This window comes from Catharus ustulatus, chromosome 8, assembly GCF_009819885.2.
Source record: "Catharus ustulatus isolate bCatUst1 chromosome 8, bCatUst1.pri.v2, whole genome shotgun sequence".
NCBI classification, from domain to species: domain Eukaryota; kingdom Metazoa; phylum Chordata; class Aves; order Passeriformes; family Turdidae; genus Catharus; species Catharus ustulatus.
In genome coordinates, this window is record NC_046228.1 from 1,345,167 (window position 1) to 1,360,000 (window position 14,834).

A 14,834-nucleotide genomic window follows, 5' to 3' on the forward strand; every position below is an offset into this window, starting at 1 on the left:
CTGCAGCGCCTGTCCCTGTCCCTGTCCCTGTCCCTGTCCCTGTCCCTGTCCCTTATCCCTGTCCCTTATCCCTGTCCTCCTGTCCCTGTCCCTGTCCCTGTCCCTGTCCCTTATCCCTGTCCCTATTCCTGTCCCTGTCCCTCTGTCCCTGTGTCCCTGTCCTGTCCCTTATCCCTGTCCATGTCCCTGTCCCTTATCCCTGTCCTCCTGTCCCTGTCCCTTTTCCGTGTCCCTGTCCCTGTCCCCGTCCCTTATCCCTGTCCCTCTCCCTTATCCCTATCCCCTTGTCCCTTATCCCTGTCCCTGTCCCCATCCCTTATCCGGGTCCCTTATCCCTGTCCCTCAGTCCCTGAACCTGTCTCCCTGTCTCCCTGTCTCTCTGTCCCTGTTCATCCCTGTCCCTGTCCCTGTCCCTGTCCCTGTCCCTGTCCCTGTCCCTGTCCCCCTGTTGCTGTCCCTTATCCCTGTCCCCTTGTCCCTTATCCCTGTCTTTGCCCCTGTCCCATCCCTTATCCCTGTCCCCCCGTCCCTGTCCCTTTTCCCTGTCCCTGTCCCTTACCCCTGTCCCTGTCCCTTATCCCTATCCCCTTGTCCCTTATCCCTGTCCCTGTCCCCATCCCTTATCCGGGTCCCTCATCCCTGTCCCTCAGTCCCTGAACCTGTGTCCCTGTCTCCCTGTCTCTCTGTCCCTGTCCATCCCTGTCCCTGTCCCTGTCCCTGTCCCTGTCCCTGTCCCTGTCCCTGTCCCTGTCCCTGTCCCTGTTTGTCCCTGTCCCTGTCCATCCCTGTCCCTGTCCCTGTCCCTGTCCACCTGCCCTCTCCACCCCTGACTGACCCTGTCCCCTTTCCCTGTCCATCCCCTGTTGTCCCTGTCCTGTCCCTGTGCCTGTCCCTGCCCATCCCCTCCTTGTCCATCCCTGCCTGTCCTGCCCAGCCCCAATCTCTGGCCCAGAACAGGATTTCACTCCCAAAATTGGCTTTTTCCCCGGGAAAGGCATTACCTGCCCCAACCCAAGTGCTCCCCACCCCATCCCACAAAACAAAGTCACATCCCTGAAAAAGTCCAAACACCTGAAAAAAAAACCCATGGAGGGATGCAAATGTGGGAAAGGTTAAAGTTGACATTTGCTGCCGCCTGCTTTTGGTGGTAGCATGTATTAGAGATATAAAAAAATAATAAAATACACCCAAACTGTACATATTATAAGGCCGTATTTTTATCTCGGGGTTCTGGTGACACGTACAAACCACTTGAGCTTTGCTTCTGTGCTTTATATCGCCACGAGAAACCCTTGATAAAAATACAGCTTTATATTGTACAGTGGGGTATAGTTTATTTTCCCCATATATCACACCCTGTGTTTTATTTATAAACAGACCCAAAGACACTTGCACATGCAAAGCAGTTTTTTTATTGAAGTAATTCTGAGGAATCAATAATCCTGGATTAACTAACACACTGCCACACAATAATTTTTTGGGGGGTAGCAATGGCCCTTCTAAAGAGACATCCGTGAAAATATGATAAAACACATAAAAAAATCAGTATTTCCATGTTAGAATTTACGATTCCCATACTGGAAATTTCAGTTTCTGGTGGCTCGTACTCGCAGAGAACCCTGCTAAAACCACCTCAAAATTTAGCTTTAATGTCTCTTGAATCCTTCCAACAGAGAGGCTACAGGAAATAAAGCTTTGGGTAACAGAGAAATGCAGAAATCTGAAGGAAAACTGAAATGATAAAGGAATGTGCTGCTGCTAAGGAAGCAACTACGATGAGCTTTTCAGGCTAATCAAACTGCTTATCCAAAATATACAGTTTGTCAGCAACATCTCTACCAAAAAAAAAAAAAAAAAAAAAAAAAAAAAAAAAAAAAAAAAAATCCCATCTCCAAAGAAAAATCAGGAGTGTTCAGCACAGATCTCACTGTGCTCCCTTCACTCATTTTATGCCCCAGAGTGGGGAGGGGGAGCTGGGCAGGGGCTGGCAGAGCCTGGTGTGCCAGGCTGGGCCACTCACCGCGAGCCAGACGCTCCTCAGGGGGAAGCTTCCACCTCACATTTGCCACGTCCCTCCCACTCCCTTATCCCTGCTTTAATGGACATTAAAAATAGAACAAAACAGGGCTGGAGATGGGAACAAAATCCATGCACAACAGGCCTGGATCGCTGTAGTCATTCTGCTGTAAAATGTAAAAACAAGAAAGGGCAGCCGAGCTGCCTCCCCCAGGACACATCCTGCTTCTTTAATATAGTGGTGCCACCACACATTTCACTTTGGATGCTGCATTATATTTCTGTGTCACTCAAATATTTACCATTTTTTCCTGAATTCTGCTGGGTGATCTGAGAGCTTTGCTACGAGCCAAGGAGCCGTGGCTGCGTGTCGCGGCTGGTCAGGGACGCGCCGGCTTCTTCTCCTCCTGCAGCTTCTCCTTCTGCAGCTTCTCGTGGGACAGCAGCCACTCCTTCAGCAGCTGTCCCCCACCGTAGTTGCCAGTGTCCCCACTGCTACGGATCACCCTGTGGCACGGGATGAGGATGGGGATCTGCAAAACACCCCAGAACCCAGGAGGAGCAGAGGGTGAGCCAGCAGCAGTGGGATGTGGTCCTGGAGGGGATCTCTGCATGGGTTTGGTGTTTTCCAGCCTGATGGAGCTGTGATTTCATGAGTCTGTAAATGCAGCTCTCTAAAATCCAGCTCTGGGATAGCAGGGACATGGAGCAGCCACATCAGAGCACAAACACAAGAAAAATGGAGAAGTGGGAGCAATGGTCTCCACCACCACCCCTGGAGACCACCCCAGTTCTCGAGAAAAAATAGGCATGGAGAGGAATTTTAATACATAAAAATGATGTAAAGTCTTGAAAAGGATGAACCTGAGATATTAAATCCCATATATAAAATCTTCCCTGCAGCACCAGGTTCTGCTGCCCTGAGCCAGCTGAGCCCTCAGTGCCCAGGGTGGGGAATGAATCCTCCCAGACCCAAAATGCACAGGCAGAACTATTTACATTGGACATGGATGGAATTGTTCCCTGGCTGAGATGGAATTCCCAGATTTGCTGTGGCTGCCCCTGGATCCCTGGCAGTGCCCAAGGCCAGTTGGACATTGGGGTTGGACACTGGGGACAGTGGGAGGTGTCCCTGCCATGGCAGGGGTGGGATTTGGGATGAATTTTAAGGTTCCTTCCCACTCAACCCATTCTGGGATTCCATGATCATCCCAGGACTAGAAGATTTCTGGGATAAAACAGATTTTTGAGAAGGGATCCCAGTGCCTCAGCTCCCCAGCAGATCTTCCTGCTGTAGCACCTTCATGTGCACCCTGGAGAAATTCTCTAGAGGACCAAGGCACAATTTATTATTTAGCAGCAAGTCAATCCAAAATGGGCTGTGAATTTTTAAAAGCCCTTAACAGGAGAAGTTTGATTCTGACCTAACCAATTGAAAGAACTTTTTCCCCCTCTCTGGCTTCTATTCCCTATAATTTATAATCACACAACACAGATTCTGCAAAATCAATGCTGAAGTTACATAATGGACTGATAATGCAGAGAAGAACATAAACGTGGGTTTGTTTTTTTTTTTTTTAGATTTTTTATTACAGGTGATTATCATAGCTGAAGTACACACCATAAAAACTGCAATACATCATCTCTAATCCTGGGTGTGTTTTGGTAACTGCATAGTAATGGCATTGCAGCCATGGAGCTGGGACAACAACCACTCACCCAAAAGGGCACTTCTCACAAAGCTGGGCATTTCAAGTCAAAAATTGCAATTTATTTCTGTGTAGACACAGAGAAAAATTAAACACTTCACCCTCCCTTACTTTAATCCCATTTAATCACACAGTTCAAGCACTGAGGTGTATTTGAGTCTGGGATGTACAAACCCCAAAGTAGCTGAGCAGCTCCTGGCCAGACCATAAATTGAGAGAGGTTTTTTTGGGGGGTGTTCTTTCAGTTTACCTAATTTCAATGCCTGAAATTTAAAATCTTAATCTCAGCCCACATTAAATGGGAATACACACAAATGCTTCTTGTTGATCAAGGTTAAAATAAAAAAATGCTTCCAAAATCTGCTTTATTTGGAGGTGGCAGTGCCTCCAGTGATTCCTGCATCTGTGACAACTCCAATGAGTACCAATGAAAGCTTTGCTCCATGCCAGGCCATCCCACAGCTGCTTTATGACTTCTTCAAAGAAATTAGTGCTTTTTTTTAACAAGTGTTTTTCTGGTTTGGGGTTTCTCTGCCTTTACACTCCCTGCAGTTACTGCAGGAGGCTTGGCTTGAGTGACAAAGCCATAATAATACACTGTAAAACATCTCTGAGGTTCATCTGCAATTCTTTAAAAATACACACAGTAAAGCAGCAGATTTTGGTGGCAAGGTTATAAATCTTGGTGGAGAAAAAAAAAAAAAGGCCTTTATTTTTATATTTTCAGGTGTGGGGTTTTGGAGGATCCCTGGGTGGGATCATGACCTGCTCACAGCACAGGGAAATGGGGCTGAGCTGTCACCACCAAGCAAGAGAGGAGGAATGAAATTAATGCCACTTCTCCATGCCCAAAACAAAGAATTCCATGCTGAGACTGTCCCAACACAAGCACCCATCTGTCACCCTCCACAGCTCTGGGTGTAGAAATGGTACAAAGACCATGCCAGTGCTGTAATTTAAAAATATTGAATATTGCTTCAGTTTGGCTTAATTGTGGTGACAACGTTCAGCCTACTAAAATAATTAAACCTGCTAAAATTTATTAGGGCCCTAAGGACATTTTAGAGGGAGAACTACCCTAGTCTGGAGCTTTAATGCCTCAGCTACATTTAATGTAATTTTTATCAATAACCAAGCAGCTCATAATATTATAGTGCTGCAGAAATCTTCATGCTGTGAAATCTAATTCCTCTCCTCCACGAATCCATCACACACACAGCCCCTACCTCAAACGCTGCAAAACTTCCAAACCCACAGATTTGTCTCCAACAAAAAAATAACATGAAGGAGCCCTGGGATCGATGCTGGAGTCCCTCTGATTCAGGCACCAGCTGAATATTTCCTCCAACTTTGCTTTTGTTCTTCTGGGGAGAGGCCCACAAGGGAAAGAGCTTGTTTTCACTCGCAGCCTCATCAATACCTAAATCCTGGTGAACAAGTGACACTGAGAAGCCGTAATCAATAGCTCCCTGTGCGTTTTTTCTTCTGGTCAAATGGTTCAGCACTACTGACAGCCCTGACACTCGGAACATGATGCTAAATCTTTATCAACAGCCATCTGGGTGAGTGGCAGAACAAGGCTGGGCTGGTCATTAAAGCTCCTGGCGATCTGTGAATAAACCAACTCCTCCACAGTGTGTTTGTTTAGGGGGGAAAAGAGGTGGGGGGAAACTCCCTGCTCACAGGATGGATCATCTGAACTGCTTTTAGGGAATTCTGGTTGTTCCCAGTGTTCAGGTTGAGGTGAGGGAACCGTCCCATGGTGTGGCTGAAGGGCTGGAGAGCTCCTGAATCCATGCTGGAAACAGCTCAGGGATCACACTGGGACACACTCAGCAAAAATCAGTCCTGTGGTTTGCTCATGTCCCAGAATCCCAGACTGGCTTGGGCTGGAAGGGATCCAGCAGAAACAAACCCTGTGATGTGACCAGCGTGGCTCTCAGCTTATCACTGGCCACCAAAGGAAGAAAAGGCATTGGGAATGAAAACAGCAGGGAAAGGTTCATCCCAGAGGTGCTGGCACTGCCCAGGGAATGGGAACAGCCCAGGAGTTTGGAGAGAGCTCCCAGGGGTGCCCAGGGTGGGCTTTTTGAGGTGTCTGTGCAGGGACAGGAGCTGCACTGGTGATCCTGTGGGTCCCTCCCAGCCCAGGACATTCCCTGGTTCTGTGGATGAACTCACAAGTCCTTTCCTGTGCCCACAGAGTGTCAGATCCACCCACCACAATTTTCTCACAAACACACGACTGCTCTCCCAGTGTTCAAAACATTCTGGTTGAACATCCATGCCTTAGCTCAACGTTCTATCCATGATTCAGGATGGATTGGTGTAAAATCCTCAATTTAGGACAGACTGGTACCAGGAGCAGGCTGTGCCCTGGCTGGGGTGAGCCCAAGGAACAGCACAGACCCAGCAAAGGCAGCTCTGAGTGCCACAAGCAGACATCTTATTTAAGGCCCAGAACACTCATTTAGGATGGCCTTGGACTAATCAGCCCAACATTCTCCATTTCCCATGAGCTCCTGTGATTTCTTTTTGATCCTCCTCTACCAGTCTAATGAGATTTTTAATTGAACTTTGTGGGTTCCCTTTGAGGACCACAGACCTTGCAGTCAGTGTGAAACTCTGAGAAGTCTCTGCTGTGAAAGGGGAGCCATCCCCACCCTGTCCTGGGCACAAACTGCTGCTGGCACCTCTTCCACCTTCTTGTGAAGCTGGAGGTCAACCCAGGAATTATGAGAATGAAACACCCCAGCTGCAACCTGTGGAATGCACACCACCCAAATTAAAGACTAAACCTTGATGCACAGGAGGGAGAAAGGTGAGTCTGTGATTTTATCCAAGTGCTTGAGGGACACTGTGATGCTCAGGTTATTTCAAAGAATCCTTTTTCCTGGTATACCACCCTCACTAAATGAGGTTTTTCACAAATCCATCCACCACCACACCACCTGCTCCAAACCCCATCCACCCTTGAGCACTTCCAGGGATGGGTTTGGGGTTCAGACCCTGAGTGGTTGTTGAGCAATCTCTGACCTCTCAATGTTTTCTTTAATCAGATTTCTATGAGGCTGCAACGTGGAGTTGCAAATTGGGTCAGAAAATCTGTTTTCACAAGAGTTGACGGCTTTATACAGAGAAATAACAAAGGTGAGGGGGGTTTCTGCAGTGCCACATTTTATCTTTATCTTTCACCTCATGCATAAAATCCGTGTGTACGAGGCACAGGCAGCCTGCCCATGATGGCTCACAGGAGAAGACATTTCTGTGGGAAATATGAGGAGCAGGGAACAGTTGCTCCCAGTGAAGTGCAAAAGGACGGTGTGTGTGTGTGTGTTTGCATGTGGAATATGGATGGAATTTCAGATTACCTCCAGGAGATGAGCAGTGGCAAAATTGTGGTTGGAGATGGGCAGGACTCTCATTACAGCACTGATTTTTTTTTTTTTTTTAATCATCAGCTTTCTATGATGAAATATTGAGGTGGTATTATATTAATACAGCTCCTTTTCCCTACAGCTATACATTATTATCTATAACTATAGCTTAAAAATTTTCTGCTGGGGACAGAAACCACTGCAGCCACGGTATGGGCTGGGAAATGGCAATAATGACTAGGACCCCATTTAAAAAAATTGCAGGAGCTTTGCTGTATATTTTCAGAACTATTTTCATCCTTCCTCACAGGGGAAAAAGCAGGAATTTTCACACCACAACCTGCTGTTACCGCTACTTTGGATGCTGCTGCTCCACTGCAGCCTGAGGGCAAAGCTGGGTACATTTCTAGGCGACAGCAATTACATCTCCTTTTGCACAACACTGGATTGTTATTCTTTGAGAACTGTTTCCTGTAGGTTTGCATTGGATTGCCTTATCTTAATGTACACCAGATTATATTGGAAAGCATTCCATCATATTAAAATAGTTTGTATTGTCAAGTACAATGCAGGGTATTGACAAAACACTGCTGGTGCTGCTTTAGGAACTGCTCACAGGGAGAGCTGAGGGATGCTGGAAGTGTCAGGGTGGGCTCAAAGTTGAGTTGTGTGGGTGTCCCTGGATGGGTGACACCCGTGGGGAATTGTGGAATGAGGTGGGCTTCGAGGTCCTTTCCAACCTAAATTACTCTGGGGTTCTGTGATTCTGTGGGTTTAGGGATTGATGCTCCTCCAGCAGTGCAGGTACATCCAACCTGAGCCCCAAACCCCCAAACCTGAGCCCCCAAACCCCCTGAGCCAGGATGGGGCTGATCCCAACCCAGCCCAGGTGACTCAGCTGCACGAACGCACCTGAAAAGCCAAACCCAGACAAACAGGGAAAGCACACACAGATCACTCAGGGTAAGAAAATATCTTCCCCAAATCCACAGGTCTAACCTAGAGGGCTGCTCCCTCCAGTTGGTTCAAATTTAGGCAACTCACCTCCAGAATCCCAGACTGGCTTGGGTTGGAACCAGTCCCATCCCACCCCCTGCCATGGGCAGGGACACTTCCACTGTCCCAGGGTGCTCCTGGCCTTGTTTTCAGAATTGTATTTGTGCCAGAGTGGATGGGCTTTTTTCAACACAACCAAATCCATTCATAATTTGCCAACTGAGGTCCATGTGTAAGATAAAAGACTTCCCTGACCAAAAAAATACATAAGGAAGTTTGAAAACAACAAACTGTGCTCTTCCCAACCCCATAAACAGTCGGGCATAAACCACACTGAACTGGCTGTGCATTATTGCTGATTACAAACACTTATGACCTTACTCCTCATGGCAGGCCAGTTTTCAGAGCAGATAAATTCAACCTAAAGACATTCAGCCTGCAGAGCTCTCTAAATGCAGTTTTGGGTGCACTCACCGGGTTGCTCCTCATGGCTCCCCCCACGGCTCGGGCTGCACGGCTGTTGCCAGCAAGGTCTGCCAGCTGCTTGTAGGAAACAGCCTCCCCAAACTTCACATCGTTCAGCAGCGTCCACAGCACCTGCCTGGTGAAGGAATCTGCAAGGCAAAGAGAGAGAGAATGGCTTGATTGGAGAAATTGGGATGGGACAGCCAAAAACCCCAACACAAAGCGAGGCTCAGTGGCAGTTTGCTAATTGAAACTGGAGCAGCCCGATGCACTGTCCTGTTATTGTGCCCTGTATGACCACATTTAAATACATGATTATTAGAGAGAGCGCTTGGAGCAACTGATCACTATAAAAAAAAGGATTTAAGGCTTTGATTTTGCTGTATTTTTAATTTGCTCCGAGTACAATTATCCTGTTAGCTCCTACAATGTGGCTTTTCCCATTAAATTGGTGCAGTATAAATTAGCATGGAGCCAAATGAAAAGGGAGGCAATAAGTGGCTGTACCTATCTGAGAAAGGCCTGGCATCTCCAGCTAATTCCCAACTTCAGCTGGGATGTGGCAGAGATGCCCCAGGGCCAGCACAGCCTAAATTATCCTGCATTTTATAGTGGGACCCCAAGCTACTGCTCAGCACTGCACACACTGCCAATGCAAGGACTGGCTGTGCCCTTGAATGTCCTGCACACCCCTAATGAAAAAATAGAATGTATCAGCCATTATTTTAATTTTAATGTTAGCAGCAAATTGCTTTAAGTGTTCCAATTGCTGAAATAATGAATTAAAAAGTGCATTAGGAGAGGCTTTCTTCAGCATCTCAGGGTGTTATCCTGCCCAGGATTGTTTCAAGGAAGGAAAAGGGAGAGTCCTGCTTGGATTTGAGGTGGGTTGAACACCTCTTGCTCTTCCAAGGCACTTGGAAAAGCTCTGAGGAGCTGACTGGGGGATAACTCACTGAGAGGAGTGAGCTGGTGACTAAAAAGGGGAAAAAAAAGGAGAAGAGACCCCTTCCCCCAGCTGAGAGCCTCAAACTCCCACTCTGGCAAAGAAACAAACTGATTAAAACCATTTTCTTTCTTTAGTTGTCAAAAAAGACATCGATTACCTTCCGCAGGAAAGTAAAGAAATGTGATTTTGTTCTTAAAGGAAACCCATACGGCGTTATGTGTGTGTTAAATAATAAAAATCACTTCTTAACTGAAGGGAATGATAATCACTTCATTGAAAAAATCTGTTTAGTCTTTATTATAACATTAAGCAAATTAAACATCAGCATAATCCAGGTGATACGAGAAAAGGGTCATCAAAGAAATTAACTTTGTTGTTCATTAATTTACATGGATTAGTAGAGGGCAAAGAGATAGCAAATCTGCTCTAGTTTTTTATGATATAATTTCAAACTGTACACCATTTGTGGCAGTAGGGTGACTTTGGGGTTAATCAGACTGATTTGTCCTTTTAATTGCTTTCTATTCAAAGAAAATTCATTAGATAATGTTCTCTTCAAAATTCATGAATCAATTTAACTGAAGAAACCACATTAACAGCTTTGGGTTCATTAGCACAAGCAGTTGTGTTACTGCCTGATTGCTACGAGGGTTTCCTTAGGCAAACAGATTTTGTTTACTGTGATTCCTTCAGAAAGGTTTATTTCAAATCAAACTGGTCCTTATTATTAGTTTTTAACCTTTTTAATCTGGCAGGATTAACTTTAACCCCCATGCTCAGGGGTTTTGGGGAGTCACTGCCCTATGGCCAATACCCAGTCCAGAAAATCCCTTTTTTACCCTCAATTTTGGGATGGGATGGACCTGAAACTTTTGGGAACCTGTTGGAATCAGGGAGAAAATGGAGCAAAGAGCACCTGGACACAGAGCAGCTGAGGGAGGAGGGGGCAGCTCCAGAGCCCCCAGCACCAGCACAGCCCCAGAGAGCCAAGTGATGCCCAAATTCCCTGGCACAGGGACACGGATTATCCTCTCACACTCAGATCATCCACTGGCCAGAGCCACTGGACACTTTACACAGGAGAAATCCATGCCTCTGCTCCCACATAAAACACTTGTGAAGGGTTCACAAGAATGAAATATTTAGCAATCATGCACATCACTTTGGAAATGTATCTGAAAACTCAATTTCATCCTGTGGGGAGCAAAGGCATTAATTAGTTTAAGCAGCTCGAGGAGGCAGTGCCAAATCCTGTTATTAAACTGTGAGTGAGTGCCTGTGAGCACAACCTGCCCAGATCAGGTGCCTGAACTTCCTCCAGTTTTCACAGCCAATGTTTTCTGCTGTTAAATAGCGTTATAAAGTGCTGCAAAACCCCCACATAAAACCAAACTCCCAGCAATTCTCTGGTTCCACTCAGTGTCCTGGGGAGGCTGATGCCAGCAGAGCCATGGCTGAGCTGAGCCATCAGTGGGAGCACCACCAGGTTTTGTCCTTCCTGCAACTGGGGTCAGCAAAAATCCCCCTCCAGGTGACCAGGTGTCTTGGGTTACAATACAGGATGTGATAAAAGGTCTATTCTATCAGTATCTGATGAGACCTGGTGGGGCAGTGATCCTGATCTCTGTGGGAGATATTCTGCTAATGGGCATCCATTGAAACAATGGGATTTATCCTTTATCTCATGGGATATCTCCTGTTCATGGCCATGTTTTATAAACCAGCTGGGGCAGTGTTCTTTATCTCATGGGATATCTCCTGTTCATGGCCATGGTTTATAAACCAGGCAGGGCATTGTTCTTTATCTTTTCACAGCCCATCCTTCCTCCAGCCAGTCATTTTCTGCTCATGGCCATTGAGTCCCACTGTGGCACTGATAAAATTACTGCATCCCATTGGGAGTTGCTCCAGCCAGGGGGAAGAGCCCAACATTTCTTACCAAGATAAAAACAGAGGGTTTGGGACACTAAGGGAGCCCCTTTCTCCACTGGACTCCAGAGGAAAACCGGATTTCTCCACATCCCCACTGGAGCTCCGGAGGGAAACTGCACCTTGTACAGGAGCACTGCTCCAGCTGAGCCACATCTGTCACTGCAGGAGGATGCAGCCACCATGGGATGGGACTGCTGCCAACACCCTGCCTGACGGGTGTCAGGTTGTACTCTGACTGTGTCAGGGTTTGGGGTTTGTTCTTTGTAGTGCTGTATTTCTATTTTAATTTCCCTAGTAAAGAACTGTTATTCCTAATTCCCATATCTTTGCCTGAGAGCCCCTTGATTTCAAAATTATAATAATTGGGAGGGAGGGGGTTTCCATTCTCCATTTCAAAGACAGGCTCCTGCCTTTCTCAGCAGACACCTCTCCTCCAAACTAAGACACCAGGTGAGCTCCTGACCCCAGGGACACCTGCAGCATCCCAGCTGCTCCAAACCCCATGTCCAACCTGGGATCCACAGTTGCTCTGGGAATTCTACCCCAGCCCCTCCCCACCCTCCTAGGGAAGAATATTTGCAGATAAATTCCCCTGAACCTGTTATTAAAGCCTAAATGCTCAGAGGTTCCCCCTGCCAGCCCACTGGGCCTTAATTCTCCATACAAACATGTTAAATCCACGGGGATAATGGAGAGAAAATCAATTTTACTTGAACACCAGCTGTATTGCAACTTCTAACAGTGTAACTGAAGGTGGGAATTAGTCCAAAGAAGGAAAATCATACACTTCTAACTAATAATCATGGAGTTATAGAATAGTCTGGGTGGGAAAGGACCTTAAAAAAATCATTTCACCCCTTGCCATGGGCAGGGACACCTCCTGCTAAATTGTATCTATTATATTTTATTTATATATATAGATATATACACACAAATATATATATATATATATACATACAAATATATATATATACAAATATACATATATAGACAGAAAAATTATTTTATACATACATATATATATATATATATATATATTTGTATCGAATCTCTGCCAAGGATTTTTGGTGAAGGAAGAGCAGAGGGACCAGTGCCAGTCCCTTCCTGTCCTCTCTATATCTCACCTTGGGGCCAGGAAATTTCAAAAAACCCCACAGCTTGATTTTCCACCCTTTTTCATCTCTTTGATTAAGAGGAATTAAAGGCAGACTGGTTTTATCTTCCCCTAAACACTGATTGCTGGGAATGTTAGTTTTTGTTTGGCGTGTTGGTTTATTTTTGTGGTTTTTTTTTCCTGCTTTTCTTTTTGTTTGTTTGTTTTCCCCCCAGAGTTTTGCAAATTCAAAGACAGTTATAAACACTTGCTCCTCCTCAGCTGCTTTTTCACAGCCTGGGGTACTACACAGACAACTTTCCTTGTTGTTTTTTTCACTCATTGGTTCTCACTGTTATTACTATTAGTAAAAAAACCCCAAAACATTCCAGCACCACGGTTCAGAAATACCCAAACCTGCCTAGAAAACAGCAGTGCCCTCTGCAGCAGCAGCTCCCACTGAGCCAGAAAACTTAAACTGGTTCTTGGATCTGGGAAGAACGGATTCACACTCAAATTGCAGAATTTTCCTGACAACAGGCAATGATGAAAACCATTAATCCAAACACAAGAGAAGATTTTCAGCAATTTTGAGACTTCTTTATTATTAAAGCCATGTTAAACCTGTCACCCCAGACTGACCTAGCAAGTGATATGTAAAGAGATAACTGTTTAATTCAAATTTTCTGCTCTTTTTATGAGGCTGGAAGTGTGCAAGGCAAGGTGGGACAGGGCTTGGAGCAGCCTGGGACAGTGGGAGGTGACAGCCCACGGCAGGGGTGACACTGGGGGGGCTTTAAGGTCCCTTCCAGCCCAAACCAGGCTGTGAATCCATGAAATATCAGCACTTGCATTGAGATTTTATGTATTGCCTGTGCATGCATGTTTGCAAAATGTGATACAATAAAACAGAAACAGGATTATAATATATAAACTTGCTGTCTGTCTGCATCACTTCAGTGAAAAATGGACCAAAAAGTTCCTTTTAACACCTGGAGCATTCGGGCTGGCTCACACTGAGTGTGAGCTACATTAAACCCAATTAATGGGAGCTGTTCCCAATCTGTGCTTTAACACAGTTTTACACACGGTTCCCTTCAGATTTCTGGGGGGGTTGTGGGGCCAAATTCTATCCTTAGAAGCAGGAACTCTCCCTGGACCTCATCCAGCAGTATTTCTGCAGCTGAACTCCCTGGAAGTCAGGGGGTGTTTAACTCGAGCAGTCACTGATATCCTGACCCATTTTTTACACAGTACCTCAAGAGCAGTTTGCAAATTGCAGGAGCAGGTGGAATTTTAGAGCTGATGGAAATGAGGAGCTGGATGCTCAGCAGTGGCTCTTGGAGCTCCCCTGGATTCCCACTTCCAAACCAAACCCAAACTTCCAAACCCAAAATTCCAAACCCAAATCCAAATCCAAACTTCCAAACCCAGACTTCAAAACCTAAACCCAAACTTCCAAACCCAAACTTCAAAACCCAAACCCAACCACAAACTTCCAAACCTAAACCCAAACTTCCAAACCCTAACCCAAACCCAAATTTCCAAAACCAAACCCAAACTTCCAAATCCAAATCCAAACTTCCAAACTTCCAAACCCCACCTTCCAAACCTAAACCCAAACTTCCAAACCCCAACTTTCAAATTCAAACTTCCAAACCCAAACCTCCAAACCCAAACCTCCAAACCTAAACTTCCGAACCCAAACTTCCAAACCCAAATCCAAATCCAAACTTCCAAACTTCCAAACCCAAACTTCCAAACCTAAACCCAAACTTCCAAACCCCAATGTTCAAATTCAAACTTCCAAACCCAAATCCAAACTCAAACTTCCAAACTGAAACTTCCAAACCCAAACCCAAACAAGGCTTTATTTAAACCATGATTCCTTCAACATCAACAGCTCCATCTCAGCTGAATTTTCACTCCAGGCTTGGAAAGCCAGGACATCCCTAGCCAGGTTGGGGCTGGATTTGGGTGTGTGGATGTCTGAGGAATTGCAAAGCACTTGTCAAGTCCCTGCTGATGTCCCAGGACTCCCTGGCAGTGCTTTGTGAGGCTCTGGGTAGCAGTGGTGTGATTCCATCAAGGAGCCACCTGATTATCCTGAGCTGCAACTGCTCCAGGAGAGGAGGAACAAATGCTCTGGATGAAGAGACAGAGGAAATATCACCTCCTGCCCAGCCAACAAACTGTGCCAGCCAAGGTTTGTGCTGCAGAGGGGATGGGGAGAAGCATAAAATCAATTTATTTTTCTCAGACATCAGTTTTATGCTGATTGCTGAGAACCCAGCCTG

The 14,834-nt window shown here is 45.9% G+C and overlaps 1 protein-coding gene across 2 annotated transcripts in view; it reads right to left on the reverse strand.

The window, feature by feature from the left end:
- Positions 1–1,392: 1,392 nt before the first annotated feature.
- MGMT (O-6-methylguanine-DNA methyltransferase) overlaps positions 1,393–14,834 on the reverse strand; it is a 138,774-nt gene continuing 125,332 nt past the window's right edge. For both annotated transcript variants that reach the window (XM_033066759.1, XM_033066760.1), the window contains 2 exons: positions 8,573–8,712; positions 1,393–2,549 (listed from right to left, as the gene is read on the reverse strand). In XM_033066759.1, the coding sequence (XP_032922650.1) occupies positions 2,397–2,549; positions 8,573–8,712 (293 nt within the window). In that variant the 3' untranslated portion in view covers positions 1,393–2,396. The remainder of the gene's footprint in view (positions 2,550–8,572; positions 8,713–14,834) is intronic.